This window comes from Sebastes umbrosus, chromosome 2, assembly GCF_015220745.1.
Source record: "Sebastes umbrosus isolate fSebUmb1 chromosome 2, fSebUmb1.pri, whole genome shotgun sequence".
NCBI lineage: Eukaryota > Metazoa > Chordata > Actinopteri > Perciformes > Sebastidae > Sebastes > Sebastes umbrosus.
Genome location: NC_051270.1, coordinates 26,130,967 through 26,156,169, shown reverse-complemented (window position 1 = coordinate 26,156,169; position 25,203 = coordinate 26,130,967). Strand labels below are relative to the sequence as shown.

Below are 25,203 nucleotides of genomic sequence, written 5' to 3'. Positions count from 1 at the left end.
GAAAACCTTAGCCCATGTGACGCTGTATCAAAATCGCCACAAATTAAGTGGAGTACATGTTGAGGATAAATGGAGCAAGGCACTCACAGAACAGAAAGCAATGTGGCAGTGAACAGCCCTAGTTCTAATCCCCTAACTACTGTAGTTAGGGGATTAGAACTAGGGCTGTTCACTGCAATAGAAATTCTTAGTCGACTAACAGTCTTACGATTTTGTCTACTAAAAGATTTAATTGAATAAAATAGATTTAATTGACAGATCTGTAAAACAGATTAGGGATGCACCGATCTGACTTTTTCAGTCCCGATACCGATACCTGGGCTTTGGGTATCGGCCGATACCGAGTACCGATCTGATACCAGTGTTTAATTAATAAGCGGTATGGTTCACTGTGTGGAAGTGACTGGGATCATTCTTTTATGTGTAAGGCAACATCAGGCTTGACTTAAAGCTGGAGTACGCAGGTTGGGACAAATATGATTAAAAAAAGTTATTTTTATAAAACGGTCACTATATCCTGACAGTAGTGCACGAGACAGGTAATCTGAAAGAAATCATGTGACTCTGTATCCTCTGGTGCTCCCCCAATGGCATCTGCAAGATTTCACAGACCAGAGGAAAACAACCAATCAGAGCCAAGCTGGAGTCTTGCCGTCTCTGAGCAGCTGTCAATCACTCGTGAACTCCGATCAAACAGTCAAACTAGGCCGCGTTTATCAAAAATTAATCAATATTCTGTTATTATAATGCCTATTTCTCTCCTCAAATGTTTTCAGAAACATCTTGTAGTGTACCGTTAGCTGTAAAATGAGAAAGTTTGTACCCGGCAGCCATGTTGAGATCAGTTGAGGAAATACCAAGCACCGCCCACCAGCCGGAGCAAACTTTTTACATTTTACAGCTAAACAGTCACTACAAGATGATTCTGAAAACATTTGAGGCGAGACATAGGCATTACAGTAACAGAATATTGATTTATATTTGATCAGCACTGCCTAGTTTGACCGTTTGATCGGAGTTTGCGAGTGATTGACAGCTGCTTCCGTTGAATGAGCAGCCAATAGGAATGCTCGATAGGAACGGATTTTTTAAAGCCTGAAAACAGAGCCATAAGGAGGTGCAGAAGTCTAGTTTTCTCTCAGAGCACTTGAATTACAATATGCTGAAAGGTTATTATGGAATTTTTGCTAAAAGATGCCAAAAACATTCAGCCTACTGCAGGTTTAAACATTGCTTTCCTAACTTTTGTAAAACAAAATGTAACAAATAAACACATAGATATAAATTCATTGAATTCCTGTTGACTGTGGGAGGAAGCCGGAGAACCCGGAGAAAACCCACGCTAACACGGGGAGAACATGCAAACTCCACCTGCGACCCTCTTGCTGCAATGCAGCAGTGCTAACCACTGCATCACCGAATGAATGAATTGTTATTTATTATTAAAATAACAGCGTACACCAGCTACTTGGTAAAAAATCTTCAACATTAACAGGAATAACAATTCAAGTGTAAACCTTTTAAATGCAGCAACAAATTGGTCAAAACTTAAACAGGAATTCAGTATATAATTTATATAGTACATATACGTAGAATTGAAATGAACAGATCGGCTCCATTGTTACTGATACCCGATCCAGCTATTTGAGTCAGTATCGGCCCGATATCCAATATCGGTATTGATGCATCCCTAAAACAGATCAGTTTTCTCCACAAAGAATCACACAAAGCACCACTTTAAATCTTGTGTTTACCAGAGATGTGCTCATAAGTTTCTTGGAAATAAGCATAAAGCATAAAAAATGACTAATCGACTAAAGAAAAGTTAGTTGACTAAAACCAAAACGACCGATTGGTCGACTAAGAGGGGGCCGCTCAAATTATAATATAAAAGTGGATACAGTAAAAGACAAAAAGCAATATCTGCAGCTCCTAAACTCGTCCCAGAAAGCTCATCTTCAGCCTTTCTGACTTTTAAAACATTAAGTATATCATGATACACTCCAAAGCCTTGTTGTGACCCATCATTATCATCAGACGGTATAGTGTTTGCAGATGTTTTTGTTTCATTCTGGGCTTCATTCTTCTTCCTCTGCTTGTCTTGGTGCAGAAGTAGTACTGCACATGCTCACATCAACAAAGCTTCACTGTGACGGCTCAGTGAGAGGACACCAGCTACTGCAGTGGCTGTGGACAGAGAAGCTACTGTGTGTGACTTTCAAAAACCCATACAAAGTCACTCAGCGGAGTGTGGCTCACAGTCTGTAGTCTATGGGTTTCAGGGAAACCGTATGATCGTCCAAATAATGGGACGCTGATCAGGGCTGAAAATGAAGAACACTTAGAGGATCCAAAGAGTTGGTTTACCAATTAAGATTATAGAAGATTAATAATAATCTATATCTAAACTAATTTACATATTACACCACAGCAAATCATTTTCTACCTACTTTAAAATGATCAAGTATCTCCCAAACACCTCTAAAAAGATTTAACTGTACAGCACCTGCAGAAATGTATTCATCTTCTCCACCATCTCCCCTCTCTCCTCTGGTACAACTGCTGAGTGTGTGTTTCTGCACCAGTGTACTCTGCTGCAGACTATAACTCTTAGCATGGGGTGATATGTCAAAGGAAATGGGGCCACTCACTGGCATCATGTCAGATACACAGCAGCAGCGTTACCGTTGTGTGCTTTTAGGCCAGCAGTCACAGGCAGCAGAAATGTCCTTACTGGAGCAGGCAGCTCCTCATAAATAACACCTAATGGACACGTCTTCTCTCTCTGATGGGTCCTCCCTGCCTGCCCAGTCACACACCATCATCACAAGTCATTTTATTTGGATTTAGTAAATGATCATAATCAACAATGGTGTATGTCACAATTACAAATTATCGTAAGATGGGGGAAAGATTTAAAGAAAACTAGAGTAAACTTACATTTTTTTCAACCTGGACTCTATTATCCCATGTTTTTCTGTGTAAGTGACTAATAGGGACAACAATTTCTGAAACTGGTCCAGTATTGAGGGATAAAGCTGTAATCCAGCAGCCACGAAACAAGCTGCAAGGGCAAGTGATCAGCTTCAATGTACCGTTATGTGCACTAAAAGTGCTTGTTTTTGCCACTGACAGGCTCAGTTTGTTATTATAAGTGTCTGACAACATTATGGAGAGGACCCTACAGAGAAATAAAATGTTTTTCTGACCTTTCGCCTGATCCAGTCTGTTTGTTATTGTGTCCATGTCCCCCTCAAGGAGAAGTCTTGTTGTGAAATCTGAATATCCGTATACTCTGGCTCAAATAAATATGGGTGGCCATCGAATTCAAAGACCTCATCCACATTGTGTAAGTCATCTAAATGTTCAGCCAAGACATTGAAAATCTTTTAGAAAACACTAAGCTACACTTTCTGTACTCCAACACAATAAACTCTGCCTGGCTGGCACTCGCGTTTCCACCATGGATGTATTCCACTATTCCACCGTTATCTTACAGCAACACGTAACCTCACCAGATTCCAGAACGAGACTTCTCCTTGAGCGAGACTCTCTCCATAATGTCAGACAACTTATAGCAACAATCAGAGCATGTTATGGCAAAAACAAGCACTTTTAGTGGACGTAAATGACGGTGCCAGCTTGCCCCAATAGCACCATATTGCAGCCCGTGAGCAGCTGCAATCTACAGCGCTCTCCCTCAATACTGGACCAATTTCAGAAATTGTTAGGGACCAGGTTGAAAAAGACCAAAGTTACCATTTAACGAATGCAGATGGAGGGAAGGACGGGTCACTAAACAGTGTGATGAGTATAAAAATGATGTGAATCAAGTGTTATGGCCTTCAAAGTCACCAGATCTCAACACAATGGAAGTGAAGCTGCTCTGGAGGCTGACTAGTAGAGTGTAACTTTTAAAACGGCCAGCATGTCAACGAGATGAAGGTCTTTTTGAGGTTTACATGCTTTAACTAGCATCTAGAGAGGCCTGGCTGAGTCGACAATGTTTTGGTTCAACATACCAAACACACTTTTTGGTGCAGCTGTTGACTTGGTTTGGCGTGTGCCAGTTTAAAAGTCTGCTGCATCGGGGCTCGCCGACACCAACTGGTGCTGAAAACACAGTCCCATTTACTGCATGTGTTGGATCAGTACAACAGTCACACAACAGCTGTGTCACTGACTCAACCACACTCAGATAAATGTATCTACACATGTACCTGATGCTCACTGAACAGCCTTTCTGATTATGATCTTTATCAGTGGGAGAGAGAGAGAGACAGAGAGGAAGACACAAGTCACACTTGGCCATTGTCGTCAGCCCATTTGGACACAGCGAGTTGTGCTGTACTGTCACCTGTTGTCTCATTCCATGCCTCACCTCCCCCTGATGGACAGCAGGTGCCCCGCAGGCCTCTGGACGGCGTCTGCATGAGACGTGCCAAATGTCCACCAGCTGCCTGGCAGGCCGGTCAGGAGCCCGGCCTCAGCGACAAGCACAGACGTATAAAAAGAAACCATTCATTGTGTTCTATCGACTAAGCTGCATGAAAAATGTCTCCTCTACATGCGGCAGTGCTACTTTAAATAACAACGTATAAAACACTATATATAATCAACACTATAGCATCAGTGATTAAATATAGACTTGTCACAAATAAAGGTGTAAATAAATGTGGAGTCCTAAATGTTAGAAGGTGGTGGGAGCGGGTTGCTAAAATAAGTAGCATGTCAGTTTCCCATAGCCGGCGTTGTTGTTATATGACTCTGAGATGCGAGACCTGATACTGTGGCCAGTTATTCTGAAACAGACAGATGTGTGAACACAGAACAATAGCTAAAAACAACACAGAGGAACCCGCTGCCCCCTCTGTCTGTCTGACTATCTGAGGGGCAGTGACCGGAAAACAACGGGCGATATCGCAGGTGAATGTAGGATTTTTATTTGACCTATCAGAAATTCAAAGTATGCATAAACAGTTGTTGTATGCCTCATAGTGCTATCATTACAAACATGGTAAAATGCATGAAAGTACTGACTTTTTGTAGATTTAAAAAAAAAAAAAAAATTGTATTTAATAAAATAAATTATAAAGACCATCTATATAACAAATATTAATAATGAAGAAAAGAAACTAATTAGGGCTGTCCTCGACCAAAGAAAATCCTAGTCAACTAACACCCATTCGATTTTGTCGACTAATCGATTCGTTGATTTAATTGACAGATCTGTAAAACTGAGTTTCTCCACAAAGAATCACACAAAAGCACCGCTTTAAATCTTGTGTTTACCAGAGATGTGCTCAAGTTTCTAGGAAATAAGTTATTCAGCATGAAAAAAGCATAAAAAAATTACTGGCTAAAGAAATCTTAGCTGACTAAGACCAAAACGACCGATTAGTTGACTAATCGACTAAGAGTGGGCAGCCCTGAAGCTAATACTGTAGCACCAACATGCTACACAAAGCACGCCTCCTGAAAAACATCTTTAAACAAAAGACAAATTAAAGACTCAGCTAAAACTAGCCGCCCACCAAGACGCTATATACCATCTGAAAATAAAATAGAAGTAGAATACAATCATACAGGAAACAAGCTTTTTGTCATCAATCTGAATTCCTCTATTACTAACAAAGTCCGATACAACTGGCCACTGAGCGGTTCAGGTTTAGATGCCTTGCTCATGGGTACATCAGCAACAGCTACTACAGTACTGTATATGAATGATTAGGTAGAAATGCTAAGAGGACACACACACTAACAGGTCGTTTGACTGCTGGTGGTGACTAGCTGGGCCGATAGCGTGCCTCCATGGGGCTGTAACCTGCAGGGTCTCTGTGGTCCGATCTCCAGTGTTTTCTATGTAAACAACATACATGTATACAGAGGAAATATCGCTTTCAGGTGACATTTGAGACGACCGAGGGGACGAAGCAGAAAACACCATCAGCTGATTTCAGATCACTGTCATTCAGTCCTCACTGTGTTAACCTTGAGAGTTCATGTAGATTCCTGTGTGACTCGCTGATGATGTTCGCAAAAGTATTATAGGCAAATAAAAGGCAGCGAAGACATGAAACAAGTAGAGTTTTGGTACTGATACCAGAACAATACTTTTCCAAAATCCTACTTTCAGAAATATAAATAGGGCTGCAACTAACAATTATTTTCATTGTTGATTAATCCGTTGATTATTTTCTCAATTAATCGATTAGTTGTTTGGTCTATAGAATGTCAGAAAATGTGGATCAGTGTTTCCCAAAGCTCAAGATGACGTCCTCAAATGTCTTGTTTTGTCCAAAACTCAAAGATATTCAGTTTGATGTCACAGAGGAGTAAAGAAACCAGAAAATATTCACATTTAAGAAGCTGGAATCAGAGAAGTTTGACTTTTTTTTTCTTAAAAAATAACTCAAACCGATTAATCGATTATCAAAATAGTTGGCGATTAATTTAATAGTTGACAACTAATCGATTAATCGTTGCAGCTCTAAATATAAACATGTAATTTTAGTTTATTGGTAAAAATAAGTCTAAGTTCTCAAATGTGAAATGTCGTCTAAACAAAAGCAGCCTTACAAAACTCATCCTAAATAAAATAGTCTATTTTAATTAAATTCGGGAACCATCTGTTCAGCAAATAAGTAAACAAGATTATAAATATCACCAGACATTCGATACTCGATGCTATCTCGAAACTGCTAAGACACACGCTGTTGATTATTATGATAATCGCTGCAGCATCGAATAAATCATTTATGTACACAAGAAGTAGTTTATTCAATCAACCCATGAGTCTGTATGCAACTAGTACCTATAGGTCTGATTTAACATCTTCATCAGTTGTTATCAGTCATATTTAAATCAGACAATTTCTTTAGAATCTGCACACTACTGTAATGTGTCGTTCTACAGGCTGTTATATTAATAATCATTCGGGTATAGTCATCGCCTCCTTCCTGTTATTAGTCTAAGAACGGATAAGTGAGGTTGAGCCCTACCTTCCTTGAAATTTACATTATATGTTTTGCACCAGTGTACCCAAACACCCAGTCATAGGAAACCAATGTTGCAATGCTGCATAAGTGAAAGTTAAAAACAAAACTAAAACATATTAATCATCAGCATCCACTGCGTCATCAGTACACACAGATGTTTTCAGTCGATGATTATAAAAGATAATAACTCTCTGCTCTTTTGATGGTTTCTTACTTACTGACTTGTGGAAACATGCTTTAGTATTCATTAGTATTATTATCTTCCTTGTGGCTGCAGGGAGACACACAGAGGGAGAGGGAGAGGGAGAGGGAGAGGGAGAGGGAGGGAGGGAGAGAGAGAGAGAGAGAGAGAGAAAGAGAGAGAGAGATAGGAATGGCTCAAATTATCATCTGATCTCAGATCTGTAATGTAGGTAACAAACATTCGGAGTCACACCTTCGCCTCCAGCTATCAATTCTGCTTCACACAGCAGAGACGATGCTTCAGAGAAGGTGAAAAGGAACTGGTGGATCACCGACACCGTACTGCCTACAATTATGGCCCTGTTCAGACCTGGTATTAACATGCCTCCTCAGTGATCGTATCACAAGTTGACAGCTCTAAGTACAGGTGTGAATGCACTCAAGGCGTATTGAGGACACATTGAGATCTGATCTTTCAGAACACATTCAGAGGGGGTCTGGGCCGCATATGGCCACATTCTTTTAGCAGGGTGTACGCGAATGTGTCCTGAGCCACACTGAAGGACCGCCTACTCAATCAGCGCCCTGCTGGGATCCGCGGGGTCTTTGCGCTCCTCATGTGAATAGACAGGCAGACGTGACCGCTTGTCTGCCTCGCAGCATGGAAACAGCCTCTGAGTTCTATTGTATTCTGTCGGTACAACTGTATTTTATTAAAATATATCTTGTTTATAGGCTACATATCTACAGACTAGGCTCGCAAAGTGCATTATTATCATACTGTCGAAGATGTGTCTGTGTTTTTGTTCCGCTGCTTTGTACGGAACTGACACCCGGCTGACCGCCCGCTCGCTCTCTCTCCTCCCCACTCTCTAAAGCTCTGTACCCCGCTGTTGCCTGGCAAAGGCAGCGGTGCCGTTGGCGCAGAGGTCCCCGGGGTCCGCCAGTACAATAACCTTATATTTTGATGTTATAAAAATGTTAATAAAATGTACCCAAATTCACAAATATGTAGATTATTACTACTGACATTCATGTAATATCATGTGACAACGTCTGCTGTATTAGCCGTGTGCTTACTACGTGTTTATTTGCATATAGAACTGGGAAGTGAGATCGGATCACAAGTGGTCACTCAAGACGTATTCTAATGCCAGGTGTGACCAGACGTACTTAAAGCTGTCCACTTGTGATCCGATCACTGAGGATGCATATTAATGCCAGGTCTGGTTTCTATCTCATCACTTTAAAAGACTTTTGCTATAAGCTTTACAAATGATAATAGCTCACTTGAGCTTCTCGGTAACTGTTCTCACATGGAGCTCCTCGGCAGCTTGGCTATTTCAAAATGACGGGTTTCTTCAGGATGTCCCGTGTTGTGCTAATGATGATTTACTCTGACCAATCAGGGGTCTGCAGTGTTTTAACACCACCTTCTAGTATCGGCTCAGCTCGCTTAGGACCTTGACCGAGGTGGTACCAAGAATGGAGTGGTTCTAATGGTACCATCCACAACTTTTGAAAATGGAAACACAAAAAAAAATCATTCTAAAGTATAACAAACTGAACTGAACTGGACTGCTTTGTGGAAACGTGCCATTACTGTTGCATTCAAGGCTGCATAGGAGTCAGGGGGTGAGTGAATAAGCTGGATGGATAAATTCTAACAATCACTGTCATTTCTCTTGACTTGAGAAGGGCGTCCTGCTGTCCTGCCAGATAACGTCACAATACAGCCCCGAGTCAGGAATAAAGTTCTTCTTTTACTGAACAAGGAAATTATTGTGTAAACAGTAACATAATTCTTCAAAAAACATTGCAAGTGACAAGAGTTATTTTGGAAAAGTAAAACAGAGAACTAATTTATAACAAACACATTATGACAGCTGATACGCAGAAGACGCGTGCAGAATGAGGAAGCACACTTACAAAAGGTGCTTTATCAATTGTTTTTTCAGGTTCTTAGTATTGATATACGTGCGAGTGTTAGTGTGACTGTGGATCCAAGCCAACTTCAGTGTGTAAACAGGTAAAGGCCACTGAAAGTCACACAAACAGACATAAAGCGAAGGTGAAATGGTGGTGAAAGATGTGTGTGAAGCCATTTGTGAAACAGTAAAGTCAGCTCCTATTAGTTCTTCTCACTGACTATGTTTCCTCTCTACTATTACAATGCTTATAAAACACCGGTACAACAACATGTGTCATGAGAATGGAATCAGCCACAAAAATATACAATAATCCACTTGTGCCTCAAGTTGTATTAATGTTTTTAAGCTATTGCTGATGAAGAGTAGTCTCCCTCCCTGGATAGTCATTAGTTTCTCATTAGCTCGGAGCAAGAGGGATGACCTGCTAGTCTCTTGAGCTTTCCCAGATGGTTGGGAGTGTCTTTGGAGATCCCGTACTTCCTTTTGCATGAACATTCCTATGGTGTGCTGCATGGCATTTAGCCAGATTCAAGTAAATTACATCAGCAACAGGATTGTATTTATCCATCAAACAAGCCTAAAAAACATAAAGCCTCACTGGTGACCTTTGGTGCTGCAATGTTCATCATATCCAACAATACAAAAGTGTCGGATGGCACAAACAATATACTGATTAGACATTTAAATAAATCTAATTAGCATCTGTAGATGCATAGAATTTGTGGATAAAGAACTGTAGAGTTTGTCCTGAGGGTTGCATTAGAGGAAAGGCCATGGGTTCATTGTAATCAAAGGAGGTTATCTCCCTCAAAGCATGCATGCACTTTTCACACAAGCCACACATTTGATGATATTATCTTGTGTAAGAAGTTGTCATTTTTGCCTGAGAGTGGCACAAGAGAAAATGCTTACAGAGTGTCTACATTGAAATGGTTCATCCTCTGGGTACACATCAGGTTTAGATATTGCTTATGCACAAGTATGAGTTTGGGTTGATGGTGGTGGCCTAAGGGGCTGTTCACATGCTGGAAGTCTATTTGTCTTTGTTTTGACTGAGTTCAGTTTAGTCACGACTGGCGTTTTCCACACAGTTTTAGAGATGCTACATGTGAACGGCCCCTAACAGTCACCAAAAACATTAGGATCCACCCTCTGGGAACAATGAATAATGTTTGGACAGCGAATATGCCCAGCTTCACACCCTGCCACCATCAGTAGAAAAAAACAACCAGCAGGCGAGGACATAAAACATGTAGCACAGCACCATGTCTTCAGTAATCACTCTGATGTCTGTATAACTTTAATTATGTACTATTGCTTCCATAATATGCCAATTTCCACACACTTCAGAAACCTGACCTTACAGTTGACTAACAAAGGAAAAGCAATCTTGTGAAGATTTATATATGCTCAATACACTACGACCTCTGTTGTTTGAGTGCTACACAGGCACCGACCACAAGGCCGGCTGAATTCATAACTGATTGGTCACACAAAACCGTATTTAGAAATGTACTTATGATGGGCTATATCTGGCAAGCGTTTGATGTTCAGTGAGGTCCGACAACAAGTAAAGACATGTAATTAAGTATGTACACTTGCATGGTGACATCTGAAAAAGAGAAAGATGCCCATAGAAGAAGGAAAGCTACAGCAGAAAACACAGAATGAACAGTTAAGGCCAATCTCTGAAAGGTTCTCTTTAAATGTTTTCTTATCACAGTTATAGTCCTCAACACAGGGACGCAGTGAACTTCCATTTGGGGTTGATTTAAACAGTCAATGTACGTTACCAGACCCTGCTCATGACCTGGGCACATCTGATAGTGTTTTGGTCAGTGGGAAACCTCAGGGTCTGAAAAATGAAGCCAATGTACCTTAAACTTGCATTCTTTCTAACAGCCAGCAGGGGGCGACTCCTCTGGTTGCACAAAGAAGTCTGATTGTATAGAAGTCTATGAGAAAATGAACCTACTTCTCACTTGATTTATTACCTCAGTAAACATTGTAAACATGAGTTTATGGTCTCAATCGCTAGTTTCAAGTCTTCTTCAATACAGCATGATGTTCATTTAGTAAATTATGGTCCCATTTAGAGTCAAATAGACCATAAAGCAGGGTATGCTTTAGGGCGTGGCTACCTTGTGATTGACAGGTCACTACCACGGCGTTGTCCGGTCTGGGAGTTGTTATCTTACAACTTTTCACAGTGTGTTTTCAGTTCATGACAGTTAATTATAACCGTTTTGGTCGCCTAAATATGTCCTTTTCAGCGTTCATTTGTACTTACTCCAACCTTTTGATAAAAAAAAATAACATATTGTAATTCTTAATTTAGTTGGTGTTCCCCTTTAAACGGTTTCTACAACCCGTCTGAACAAGTTGGCGGACAAGCTCCAGCCCTCTTAAACATAAATCTGCTCTTCTCAATCTATACACAGCTTAAGTTGTTACATTAACTTTTCATAAGGAGACCAAAGAAGGAAATCCTATAACATTTATATAAACTTGGCTTCAGCACAAGCAGCACTAGAGTCAAATGAGGGTAAAGGGTGGTGGTGGTGGTGGTGGTGGTGGTGGTGGTAGGAAAGGGGAAATAAGACACAGTCACACCGCCTTTGTGGTACTGTGCTTATTGCAAGCAGGCTATTGTTTTAAATATCACTGGTAAGTTTTTACTGGAGCACGCTCACACGAAATAGATATCAATGTGAGTGCAGCACCAGCCTCTATACTAAATCTGAAAAAGAAATCAGAATGACAGCTACCCGTTATCAAAAGAGTATTTTGCTTTACGGCTATGCTGCATGCTGTTTAGAGAAGCACGCAGAACACAAGCCGTCTTCTTTCATTTCTGTGCATGCTGATGTTGCCAACCGGATGGATGATTCACAAGCAGACTGTGAAATCATTCACAAAAACAGCAGGTCTAAGAGAATTGTTTGCTATTTAAATTTAGTGCGATAGTCATAAAGAAGCCTGCTTTTTTTTTTCTCCTCCGGGTGACATGGTGCTGAAAAGTTTTTCCCCTGCATCTTTGAACATTTGTTGTTAAATATATTCATATTTTACTTTTCTGGTTAGCATTCATGTTGTGAAAAGCAATGAAAGGCTTATTTGCACTCGATTGTGGTTCTGCTCTGTGAGAAATCAACAGGTGACTCTCTCCTACAGAGCTAAACAAACAATACACTCTCATCATCACCTGCCCCGACACGCACAGCTGCAAACCCTACAGTAAGAAAGAGCTTACTGTCATACGGTTCAGTCTTCCAGTACAAAGAAAAGATATTAACTCCCTTAAAGGAGATGAAGAAACGCCGGTTCAGAATATAAATGGAAGTGTTTGCACTCAGCGGTATGGCATGTGACATATCACTGGGCCAGACAGAAAGCTACAAAACTGCCTGCATCCAAAAATGGGCTGAGAGTATGCCGTGTGTGGTGTTACATACAACTCACTCACAAACACACAGGCACAAAAAGTGTCGCTGCAAACACTTTGTCTAACCACCTGTGGCTGTTTCTGAGAAATCTACATGAAACGGCGCTCACCACATTCAACTCCATGCATTACTATCATTACCACACCTTGCCTCCACATGCCCAAGGAGAGCTGCCCTTTATAATAATCCGTGTTTATTCTATTGAATTACTAGTTATGGCAACATTCCTCCTAAATGACCTCATATCTAAGCAATCAAAAAATATGTGAGATATGTGGAAAAGGAGTGGGAGTACAAGAGAGAAAGAGAGAGGTCACTTTAGCTGTAAATCCAGCTGAGGTCTACAAAAATCCTCAACTAATCTGTCTGGACTTGATCAGTCAGGATGTTTTGCTCTCCTGTATGAATCTCTCCACCACCACACTAATATTAGAAAGCATGTAAGCGAGCAACACCACGCTTTTCATCCAGCAATCACACGACATCTCATTATAGAGCCGTTTCATTCCAGTAGCTTCTTTGGTTACTCTGTAAATTAAGTCGGTTTTTGATGTGCCATTATTTCTGGAGGTAAAACACACACATACACACACACACACACACACACACACACACAGACACACGCCACCCCACATGCAGTCTTCACGTGGCCAGCATGAGTCATGTTTTCCCTTACTTGGGATGCTTCCTCCCTCACAGACGTCACGTTAAAACAACACACTGTGTTCCACAACTTTTGTCAGATGACTCAATGTTATGTCATCCCAATGCTATCTCAGCTTGAGTCAACTGCTCGGCATTAGGTGGCGGCCGGCAGCGCCCACCGACCTGCCACTCTGTTAATTGCAAGCGACATCATCTTTCGTCGTCTGACTCCCAGAAATCCCTTCTTCAGCACGGCCTCAGCACCCTCGTGACTACCACTGGGGATCGAAGCTCAGTACTTTTGAGAAATGACTGAAATGTGCCCAAAGAATCTAAGGCTGTATGATATGAGGAAAATATGCAATAACGTTGTTGAATATCACAATATTACTTGCGATACATAAACTGATATTATAAACTGCTGCTTTCTATATGCTGCTGGTTATATAATATAACAAATTGCTTGTTGAATTAAAAAAATTTAATTATTTTATTGAACAGATTAAACTGAACACAAAAGGCACAAACAATAAAAAAGAATGACATTTACATTTTAAAGTGCAGGTTTCTACTGATACTCTCTTTCAACTAACTCAAAAAAATCCCAGAATGCGATATCTCGCAGTCTTTTGCGATGTGTTTAAGCAAGTTGACATCACGATGACTATATAAAAAAAACAATGCTATACTGTGCAGCTCGAATAGAATCGAGTATCGAAAACTGTCAAGTATCAAAAGTTGGCATCAAATGACTCATAGTCTTGTTTACTTATCTGATCCCATGTTTCCTGATCTTAATCATAACTTTTTTTGCAGACAAAGTTTTTGTACAGCTGCTATTGTTGAGACAATTTTAGTGCATTGAAGACTTTGGTACATTTAAAAGCAAAGTATTTAAAAAACAGTTTTGGTGTCAGTGCCAAAACTCAGGTATCATATTGTCTACTGTATTGAACATTTTCAAATGACTCACAATTGAAACATGCTTCTTAAAATGGTTTCTTTCACACACACACGTTCCTACACATTACAAACTAATAACACACGATGATGCCACAGAAAGACCCCACTGGGTACTCAAGCTGTCGGAGCACCTCTTCTATGTGAAATCATACTCGGACAGTAGAAGTACTGCATGCAAAACTACCTCAAAAAGACTATTTTTACTGGCCTATTACAATAAGAACTACTTGATGGCAGGATATCAAATGATAAATTGTCTCCCCAGTAGTCTTGTGCACAACTTTAAATATTTTTTAAAGAAACCATATCCATACGAAACAGAAGCAACTACCGTTTGTGGAAAAAGTGTTGCAAGAGCGTTTCTCAGAAGCCATCGCAAGCCAGACCAAACCAACCAAGAGTTTCAAAGAAAAGGTTTTGGGGTTAGGAAGAGACTTGACACTTGTGGTAGCATCGAGTACTTACAGAAGGCCTGGGGCTTCATTGCAGTAAAATATCCCAGCTACTTGTCCTATCTTAACTTAAGTTGCAAAGATAGGAAAGAGCCTATATCCTATTACAAAAGCAATTCCTTAACTCATGACTGTGTCCTATCCTATCTCAGACCTCCTATCTTAACTTAAAAAATCCTAACTATAACTGTAAATTTGATTCTTCAATCGGCACTCGTCCTGTCATGCCTGTATCTATTTTAATTACACGGCTTTGTTCTACGGTCTGTTATTTCTTTATAACAGACCGTTGCTATGTATAATAGACAGTTGCTATGGGCGCAGTTCTGATGTCGGACTCTGGCGGACCGTTTGAGTCAAATGTTGATTTCTTAAGTAAGTAGCTATGTAATAAGCGGGATAAAGTACAGCTAGCGGGTCACTGTTGCGAAATAAATCCCTTCAGGGCGATGCAAGACCCCTTCACTTTGCGTCGAGTGCCGCATCACCCTGTTGGGGTTTATTTCACAACAATGACTAGCTCGCTGTACATTATCCCTTACTTAGAATGTACCTTAAAAAACTACTCGAGAGATGGACAAGCCAAAGTATCAATGGCTCTCACTTGTCACTTGCTAGCTAGCCGTCATGGACAAAAAAAAGACGGGCATTCAATTTTAGTAACAAGGAGTCGGGGGCATTAATCGTGTTGGTGGAGGAGAGGAAACCCCACCGTCATATATATAATTACAAAATTGAAAAAAAATGTAATAACAAAATGTAATAACAGTTATTTCGAATTTAGGACAGGGTTATGCCATCCTAATTTAGGATTCCTAACTTGGGAAATTCCTAAATTAGGACAGCTCTGTAATAGCTAAACTCCTATCCTAGGATAATATTCTTCTTGGGGCGCCGCTATAGCTCACCTGGTAGAGCGGGCGTCCCATGTACCAAGGCTGCGTCCTTACCGAAGCGGCACAATAAATCAATATCAATAAAAGCAATGAAAAACCCGCAAAAAATAATCTTTAAAAAAAGTAAAGATTTTTTTCCTAAATGCAGTTAGGAAACCTGTTTCTGTAATAACCAAAAATAGTACATGTCATCCTAAACTGAGATAAGATAGGATTTCAGACTTAAGAAGTTTCTGTAATGAGGCCCCTGCTCTACATTATAAAATGTATTATAAAAGTAACACTGCAATAATTCTTGGTGAAAATGACGTCAAGCTCATACTGTTTTAGGCAAAACACTGAATCTAATACTGTCAAGACTACCGCACACACGCACGTAGCTCCAGTGATTCAGGAAGCAGGTCATGTTTTTCCATACAGAACTAGAAGGTCCTCAGAGCAGCAGTAGAGGGACTTCCTTTCGCCGAAGGGCCAAATTCCGCATGGTCCGTGACCATTAACCCACCCAGGCTGACTCAGACCCCCCACCTCCTCAACACTCAACAGAGATCTGGGGAAAGCCTCCACTTCACAATCAGCTGTTAGGTCTTTTCCCTTTGGCAGGCGACTTCTAGAAACTTCTGAAGAGGATGTATATTCTCCTCCTGCTGTCAACATCTCAGTCTCTCTCACTTTCACGCCACCCGATATGCCGGCTGGCGGCGAGAGGAAATTAAACTGTGGGTCACACTGAATACACAAAGTGGATGTTCAAGCAGAATCCCACATCAATACTGAAAAAAACTGACGGTATACTCTGGTACTCTTTACTGTTTACTTCCCAGATGAAATTTATTGCAAGAGCCCGATGCAGACAGCTTGATGATATCTTCTAGTGTTGAACTCACTCACCCAACAGGAATAATGTGCCTTAGGTCACTCGAAAGACTCCTTAGTGGAGGCTGCTGTTGTATTACTACAGTAAAGCTCTGTTAGCTTGTAAATCCCCCTTAATATAATGATAAAGCAATCTTTGCAAGTATGATCCTCCATCTACAAACATTGACATATTTTTCTAGGGCCGTCCTCAACCAAAGAAAATCTTGGTTGACTAACAAACATACGATTTTGTTGACTAATCGAGTAGTTGATTTAATCAACAGATCTGTAAAACTGAGTTTCTCCAAAAAGAATCACTCAAAAGCACCACTTTAAATCTTGTGTTTACCAGAGATGTGCTCATAAAATTCTTGGAAATAACTAGAGCTGTCAAAGTTAACGTGATAATAACGTGTTAACGCAAATTTGTTTTAACGTCACTACTTTATTTAACGTATTAACTCAATCGGAGGTTGTCGCAGCCTCATCTGAATCTACAAAACCTGATGAATCCAATTGTACCAACCATGTCATACTAGCTTGTCGGGAAGGAGGCTAAATAACACTCCGAACTTACGCAAAATTTGGTGAGGAAAAATGGCATGGCCATTTTCAAAGGAGTTTCTTGACTTCTGACCTAAAGATAGTTGAATGAAAATGGGTTTTATTGGTACCCACGAGTTTCCCCTTTATAGACATGCCCACTTTATGATAATCACATGCAGTTTGTGACAAGTCATAGTCAAGTCAGCACACTGACACACTGACAGATGTTGTTGCCTGTTGGGCTGCAGTTTGCCATGTTATGATTTGAGCATATATTGTATGCTAAATGCAGTACCTGTGAGGGTTTATGGACAATATTTTTCATAGTTTTGTGTTGTTAAAGCTGCAGTGGGTAGAAATGGAGCAAATATGATTTTAAAAAGTAATTTTTATAAAACAGTCAGTATATCCTGACAGTAGTGCATGAAACAGGTAATCTGAAAAAAAATCCTGTGCCTCTGTGTCCTCCGGTGCTCTTAATGGCATCTGCAAGATTTCACAGACCGGAGGGAAATAACCAATCAGAGCCGAGCTGGAGCTTGCCGTCTCTGAGCAGCTGTCAATCACTCGTGAACTCTGATCAAACGGTCAAACTAGGCAGCGCTGATCAAATATTAATCAATATTCTTTTACTGTAATGCCTATTTCTCTCCTCAAATGTTTTCAGAAACATCTTGTAGTGTACTGTCTAGCTGTAAAATGAGAAAAGTTTGTGACCCAGCAGCCATGTTGAGATCTGTTGAGGAAATACCAAGCACCGCCCACCAGCCGGAGCACAGCCAATAGGAAAGCTCAATAGGAACGCTCTCTCTCTGAAATGACCTGTGATTGGCCAAAGTCTTCCATCATGGGCTAGATTATTTAAAGCCTTAAAACAGAGCCATGAGGAGGTGCAGAAGTCTAGTTATCTCTCTCTCAGAACTACTGAAGCGTTAAGATACACTTTGAACAGATAAAAAAAATGTGTGATTAATTTGCGATTAAATCACGATTAACTATGGACAACCATCCAATTAATCACGCTATAAATATTTTAATCGATTGACAGCCCTAGAAATAACTCATTCAGCATGAAAAATAGCATAAAAAAATGACTAATCGACTAAAGTCGACTAAGACCAAAACGACGGATTAGACGACTAATCAACTAAAAAGGGGGCGGGCCAAATATGTTTATCTCAAAACAAATGAGGAACTTCCCAATTACAATATTAGTGTTATATCACGTGTTGTTAAATCAAGTGCAACGTCTTGTGTGTGTGTGTTTCATATTGAGCTTTAAATGCTCCCCTACTTCAGGTCAGCAGGGTCAGCAGGCTGTGGCAATAATCTGTGCCACAGCAATCTGATCCCTTCTTACTTGGTATGCAGTTAATGAGCTTTTTGAACCCTCATTAGACACAACTCCCCCCAAACACACACACACACACACACAAACTTTTCACCCCCCACTTCTCAAACGTGTGCCAGCCCACTATTGTCTGACAGTGTGGAGACATGCAGCTGCCTGCAGTCTGGTCAGTCAGTAACACACTGACACGAGGGGGGAAACACACACAAGGCAAAGGGCAAAGTTTGTCATATGTGTGTGCGAGTGTGTGTGCGTCTGTGTGTGTGTGTGTGTGTGTGTGTGTGTGTGTGTGTGTGTGTGTGGGCTTTCCAGAGCCCATTGCCTAAATGACTATTATGAAAGAAGCCTGGAAGGTCAAAGCGAGGCAGTGTGCAGGAATGCAACCAGGGATAGATGGAGGTGACTGTTGTTTACATGTCTTTTATATGTGTGTCACAGAGTTTTCAAGCATACAACTTGATGAAGACAGTCTGTCAGGGGGGTGGAAGTTAAAGTTTTATCTCATAGCATATTTACATTAGTGTAGTTTGGCTTCTAAATGAAATGAGGTTAAAAAACAGCAGCTTGAACACAAAAGTTCATCATCTTTCAGTTTGCATTTTGGGCTACTGTCTCTGTCTAGTCCACATAATGAGATCTGAAGCAGCTTTGTGGCTCTAAAAAAATAATTCAAGTACTTTTTTTCTCTTTAACTCTTAAGTGCAACTTTTCCCTCTGCCCTCCTACAGCTTTATTAACACTACTTTAAGTTGCTGGCTTGGGAGCAGGCCATTGCACACTACATCTCAGCATCCATGTGCTGCAAATCCGCTACTTTACTCTGCAGCAAGTTAATGAAACAGGACTAAACTCCGGAGCTCTGCAGAGCCTCTGCTCTCCTTTCTCTTTCGACTACACAAGCTGCAAAGTGGAAGTGTGACATGTCGGATATCGTCGTGTTAAAATGACAGCCCGTCCTTCCTCGTTTTAGTTCACAAAATAAGCACTAACATCTCCTGAACAAGCCGGTGGGGAGATAGTTGCAGGCCTCGGCAAAAGTAGTGGAGGAAACACAGCCCGGTTCTTGGTTCCCTGTGTCCGGCCTCCTCCTACCGTGTTTTCCGATAAGCAAATCACAGCAATTGAAGCTAAGTGTGCAAGCTACTGACCTGAATAAACTGGATAGTCAGCGCTGACTTCCCGACACCACCGCCTCCGACCACCACCAGCCGGTACTTCTCCTGCACCGAGCCGTCCTTCCAGCCTGCCATCGCGGACTCTTCGCTGCGCTCCGCCGCCGCCTGCTGCCGGAACAACCAGAGAGCAGCAGCAAACACCCACTTCTATATACTGCTGTAAGACTGAAGAGAGAGGCCCTGCAGAGAGAGAGAGGAGAGACCCGAGCCTTCTGGAGGAGGAGGAGGAGAAGAGACCAGATATATGCTGCTCGAAATGTAGTCCGTTTAGTGCAGGAGGTGTAGGGAGAGAGAGAGAGAGATGGAGCTGTGTGGCTCCTGTCCACAGACGCCTGGCCTCAGTGTTTCTGCCTCTCAACACTGCTGCGATGTTCTCACTGTGGATCCGATAGTAGAGTAATAATGAGCCAGACCAGTACTGGTGTCTGGCGCTAGGGGCAACTTCTACAGGCTCAACACCCCACCTACATTACACACACACCAGCCTTAACCCAGCCTGCAGCCCTGTCCTAATATCACACACCCCTGCCAGGGGCGGATTAAGGTGTTCAGGGGCCCCTATAGGCTGCTCTCTATATGGGCCCCCCACCCACCCTTAACTACTCATGCTAATGTTACCAGAAAAAAAGTATTTACCCTGGGAGCACTGGCACACACACTTTGAGACAGCCTTTAATCTAAACCTTGAAATATCTTGTCAATTTAGGGGTTTTCTTTAGTAGATCTTGGTCATCATGGTGTTCTTTCAGCCGTTGTTGTGCTTTTCATTTTTGTACTCCGTGATCATATTTTCATTTCACTACTATTTTATTCGCAAAAGGAGTTGTGTGCAGTTTAGGGCTGTCCTTGACCAAAGAAATTCTTTCGACTAACACATAAGATTTTTAGATTTATTTCGACAGATCTGGGAAACTGAGTTTCTCCACAAAGAATCACACAAAAGCACCACTTAAAATTTCTACTCATAAATTTCTTGGAAATAAGTCATGCAGCATGAAACTAGCATAAAAAATGACTAATCAACTAAAGAAATCTTTGTTGACTGAGACCAAATGGACCAACTAAGAGGGGGCAGCCTTAGTGCAGTTTGGTGTGAGGACCACGCAGAGCCTTTAATAGGACCTCTCCTTTGTGGAACCTTGCCTGATGCTCGCTAAATTGAGTTATTCACACCTATATTACCAACACACCTACAGTATTATTGACCCTATATTATGGGTAGCGTGACCCCACTGGGCACCCCCCAAATCAACAATTTGTGAAGTGGCACTGTGAAAGGGTAAACGCCCTGCCTGGATATATTAAGAGAACTGCATACAGCGTTGGAGGTGGGGGCCCCATTCATTCCTATGAAAGTTGCTCAGTGGTGCATGATGCCAAAATGGCTTGACTTCCGACTGGAAAGTACCCGGATCTTCCGGCGATCTTACGCATCCACTGGGCCCATAGAACATGCGCCGTAGCGTCCGCTCGGTCACAGTGTCACAGCCGTCACAGCCGTCACGCTGTCTTCACAGCTTGCTAACTCCGCGGTCCAGCCTCGGTGTGGGTCTCATTCACATGAACGGAGGAAGGGAAATAACTCTGGACTTGGCTATTAGTGCATTTTACAACTTTTAGGACCTAATGATTTAAATAAGGGCTATTCAAGTGTTCATACTGGGAGGTTGATTCACCTCAAAAAAAATTATCCGCTGAGTTACAGACATCTCTTTCCCATTGTAAATCTAAGGAAAAAAGTTTTGTTGGGCCCAATGGCATCACATGACGAACATGGAAGTTGTAGTAATGCCGTTTGGCCACTAGGAAAAGTGGGATCAACGGCCGGCGCTCTTCCTGGGGGCTTGATGTGACTAGGTTCATAAGGTCAGGCCCACTTCTTCTTTTATTCTTTCTTATGTGCCAATAGGGGTAAAGGTTATTTTTTTTCTCTGAAGTAAATTTAAATAATTAAAAATAATCTGGCCAATCTGGGGCCCTTGCAAACATGGGGCATCTAGGCTGCAGCCTATAGGCCAGCCTAGCTGCATTAATCCACCCCAGACCCCTGCAGTCACATTCCTGTCCTCAAACACAGCCCGCACACACACATAAAGGCAATGCATGCTCCCTGTAATAGCAACCACAGTGACAAAGAAAGCGCCGCTGCTCTAGGGTTAGGGTTAGCAAAAATTATTTTTTTATTTTCATAAATAACTGTATTTATTATAGTATAAATAATCAATTGATTCCTGATATTGTCAGCTTAAAAGTGTTTAGTCAGTTTCACGACAATTTACACTTTTATTAACAATCAAGTGCGTCCGGGCAGATGAAAGTGTATTTCTTTCTTTCTTTATTTGATCATTTGTTACCTCAATGCAGAAAATGAGGATATAGTATACATATGCTATATACATATAGAAATGAGGATTGTGTGTAAGTAAGTGACAGTATCTCCAACAGTATTGCACAAATATATTGAGAAAGAGGAATGAGATAAATGGATAGATAAATAAATAAATAAATATCTTAAAAAACTATAACCAGATAAATGTTAAAACTCACTATTGTTACTCTCAGCTACACCTTCACGGCTATACTGTGACTTTTAATTGACCAGTCCCCTAGACTTTGTTATTCTAATCAACTATATCTAAGGAGTCCGACGTGTTCATCTTGCACTTTGGAGTGTTGTCATGGTAACTCACCACTGAGGTGTAAATAAAAGTGACAGACTTAAACCAGTTTATCTGAGATGCCAGCCTTTTACGTCAGTGTGTAAAAGCATGACTTGTATTATGTCAACATGTCAAATATATGCCATGTTATTGTTATGACCAATCTGACTACAGGATTATTCAGTGCAGAATACTACTGTCTACTTTGACACCTGTGGCGCCACCTGGTGTCAAAAGAAAGAGGCTGGACGTAAAACTGCACTTCTTCAAAGTCTTCAAGTGAATAAAAATGGTTTCAAACATTTATATTAACAGTTAATTCATATCTGAAGTGCTGATAGTGTTGCTACAGCTTCAGTCTCACTTATGTGGCCTTAAAGTACTGAGAACAATCTGTTTAGCAGCTGAGAAAGCTATATGAAAAATAACTGCTGCTGCAGGACCAGCGTGTTGTGACCAATGTAAAGCACCTTGCTGTGTATATTCCCTTTTTAAAATATACACATTTATACTTTTCAAAGGAAAACTTTGTATTTAATTTAATTATGACTGTGGTTATTGTTATTATCTAGGATGTGCTGTGTCCGTTTGTGTTTTGTTTTTGTTTTCTTGTTTTTTTTGTATTCCTACTATGCACTCAAAAATAATAAACACATTTAAAATAATAATAATAATAATAATAATAATAATAATAATAATAATAATAATAATAATAATAATAATAATAACAATAATAATAATAATGATAATAATAATAATTGCTGCAGCATTTTTTGTAATAAAATGCAGGATAGGTGTTTATAAAACATCACAGTAAAATGAAAAAGTAAGGAAATACAATAATACACAGATACTGTACTTTAGAGGATGAAAAAGCAAAATATGCAAAATACAATAAAGCCATAAATTCACTGCTCCACCGACTCAGTAAAATAAAAATAAAAAATGTGAGGAAAAGAGATCCTTTGTTGAGGTGAGTACTTTCTGCCAAAATACAAAATCATAGCAAAAACCCAGAGTGCAAAAGCTCAGGTCTTAGGTTATGGAGTTTAGCTGTGATTGTAATAATTATGGGTTTTAATATCAAACCTAAATCCAAAGAGGCCGTGTAATGCACACAGTAGCTTGGCTGTGACAGTGCTGCTGGATAGCCAACTGTTTATTTTCCAGAGCTGAAGCTCTGACCTCAAAGCCACCTCTCAGCCTTTATCTAACCCCCTGGGGAGACAGATTTCACAGATATTGTAAATGTATGACTGGGGTGGTGACCCTTTAATCTGGCATATTCCCAGAAAAGTCCCTTCCCTTATAAATTATAAACAGGAGGGCAAGTGGAATATGTAACTCTGCCAACACTAATCCATCTCCATGTCATTATGGCAGTAAAACTTGCAGATGGTGTTTGAGAGTACCTTTGAAATCACTGCACTATATGATCCTATAGGTTAAAAGAAGTCATGTCCCAGCCAAGGATATGTATGTGTTTTAGTCTTCATGATGTCATTGTCAATTTGGGGGTGCCAACGGAACTAATTCCTCTCAGTTTCACACTGTGAAAGATATCACACGAGGCATCCGAGGAATTCTCATTAGAGCCTGGAGCTGTGAGGCTGGACACAGCAGGAGCTCCAGGCAGGAGTCCACTCTCTTTGGGACACAAACACCTTTCAGCAACTATTTTCTCTTTGAAGTCACTACTAAACATCAACCATTATGAAACCACAGAGTATTCATCCAAACAGTTATTCCTAGAAAGTGGACAGAAACACCCTCATTTACTTCATCTCTCTTAATATAAGAGATATATGAGACACCACAGGTGAATATGGCAAAACGTTTAATAGATATCGCCATGAAACTTCCCCTTTTGATTACTTACATTACCATAATTATTTTTTATATTACAAGTGTTGTGAAAATGCTTTTTTAAATATGCAAATTAAGTATAATCTTATTAAATATGTGCATACATTTTCAGAACAGAAATCAGAACATATGATTACTTTTCTTGACATATCCGAGTCAAAGGTTTGGATATCTCTTTTTAATCACTCCATAAATCCGAAAATACTGTCAACAGCCATAAAAGAAAAAATCAATTTTCGGCATATTTTTAGGTGTAAAATGTTCTATAAATCAGGCTATGAATGATGTATGAACTAACCCGCTGTAAAATCCTTCAGAATATAGACAGGAATGAAATCTGAAGTGGAGATTTATGGCTCAGAGTCTGAGAACATTTTCAGAAAACGGCCTTTAAAGATATGTATTGTAAAACGCCATACATTTTACAGACACTACAGGTGAATAGGGTAAAAAAAACAAAAGAACTAATAGATGTCATCATGAAACATCCCCAGTTAATTACTTAAATTGTGGTTCTTATTTTTTGTATTACAAGTTTTCTGAAATTTATTTTTAAATATGCATATGAGGCATTATATTATTAAATATGTGCTAATTTGCAGAAATCTGAACATTGGATAAAGCCAGGTTAAAATTCTTGCTTAATTTTGTTCACATACTTGAGTCAAAGATTTGGATATCTCTTTTTATCAATCCATAAATGAGAAAATACTGTCAACAGCCATAAAAAAAAATAATAAAAAAATGTTTCAGCATGTTTTTAGGAATAAAATGTTCTATAAACCAGGCTATGAATGATATATGAACAAACCCTTCTGTATGAACCTTCAGAATATAGATTCTGATATGAATGAAACTGGAAAGCTTGGTGCTACTGAAGTGGAGATTTCTGGCTCAGTGAGAAAAAAACTAATTTTGGAAAAACAGCCTTTAAAGACATCTATTGTAAAATACCTACATTTTGAAGACACTACATGTGAATAGGGTATAACATTTAACTAATAGATATCACCGTGAAACTTCCCCAGTTGAGTCTTACATTAAGACAATTATTTTTTTGTATTATAAGTTTTCTGAAATTTGATGTTTAAATATGCAAATGAGTCATTATCTAATGCTAACTATTGGTGAATTTAGGAGAAATCTAGAGACGTAAATAGACAACATGTTCTCATCCCAACTCGTCATATACCGACGCTTTGTCAGACCCCTCTGCATCACTTTTCACTTGCA

The 25,203-nt window shown here is 40.2% G+C and overlaps 1 protein-coding gene across 1 annotated transcript in view; it reads right to left on the bottom strand.

Moving 5' to 3' along the window:
- Positions 1 to 19,917, bottom strand: part of rras2 (RAS related 2) — a 41,341-nt gene extending 21,424 nt beyond the window's left edge. The window contains exon 1 of the mRNA XM_037759327.1: positions 19,418 to 19,917. Within this exon, the coding sequence (XP_037615255.1) occupies positions 19,418 to 19,519 (102 nt within the window). The 5' untranslated portion in view covers positions 19,520 to 19,917. The remainder of the gene's footprint in view (positions 1 to 19,417) is intronic.
- Positions 19,918 to 25,203: the final 5,286 nt, after the last annotated feature.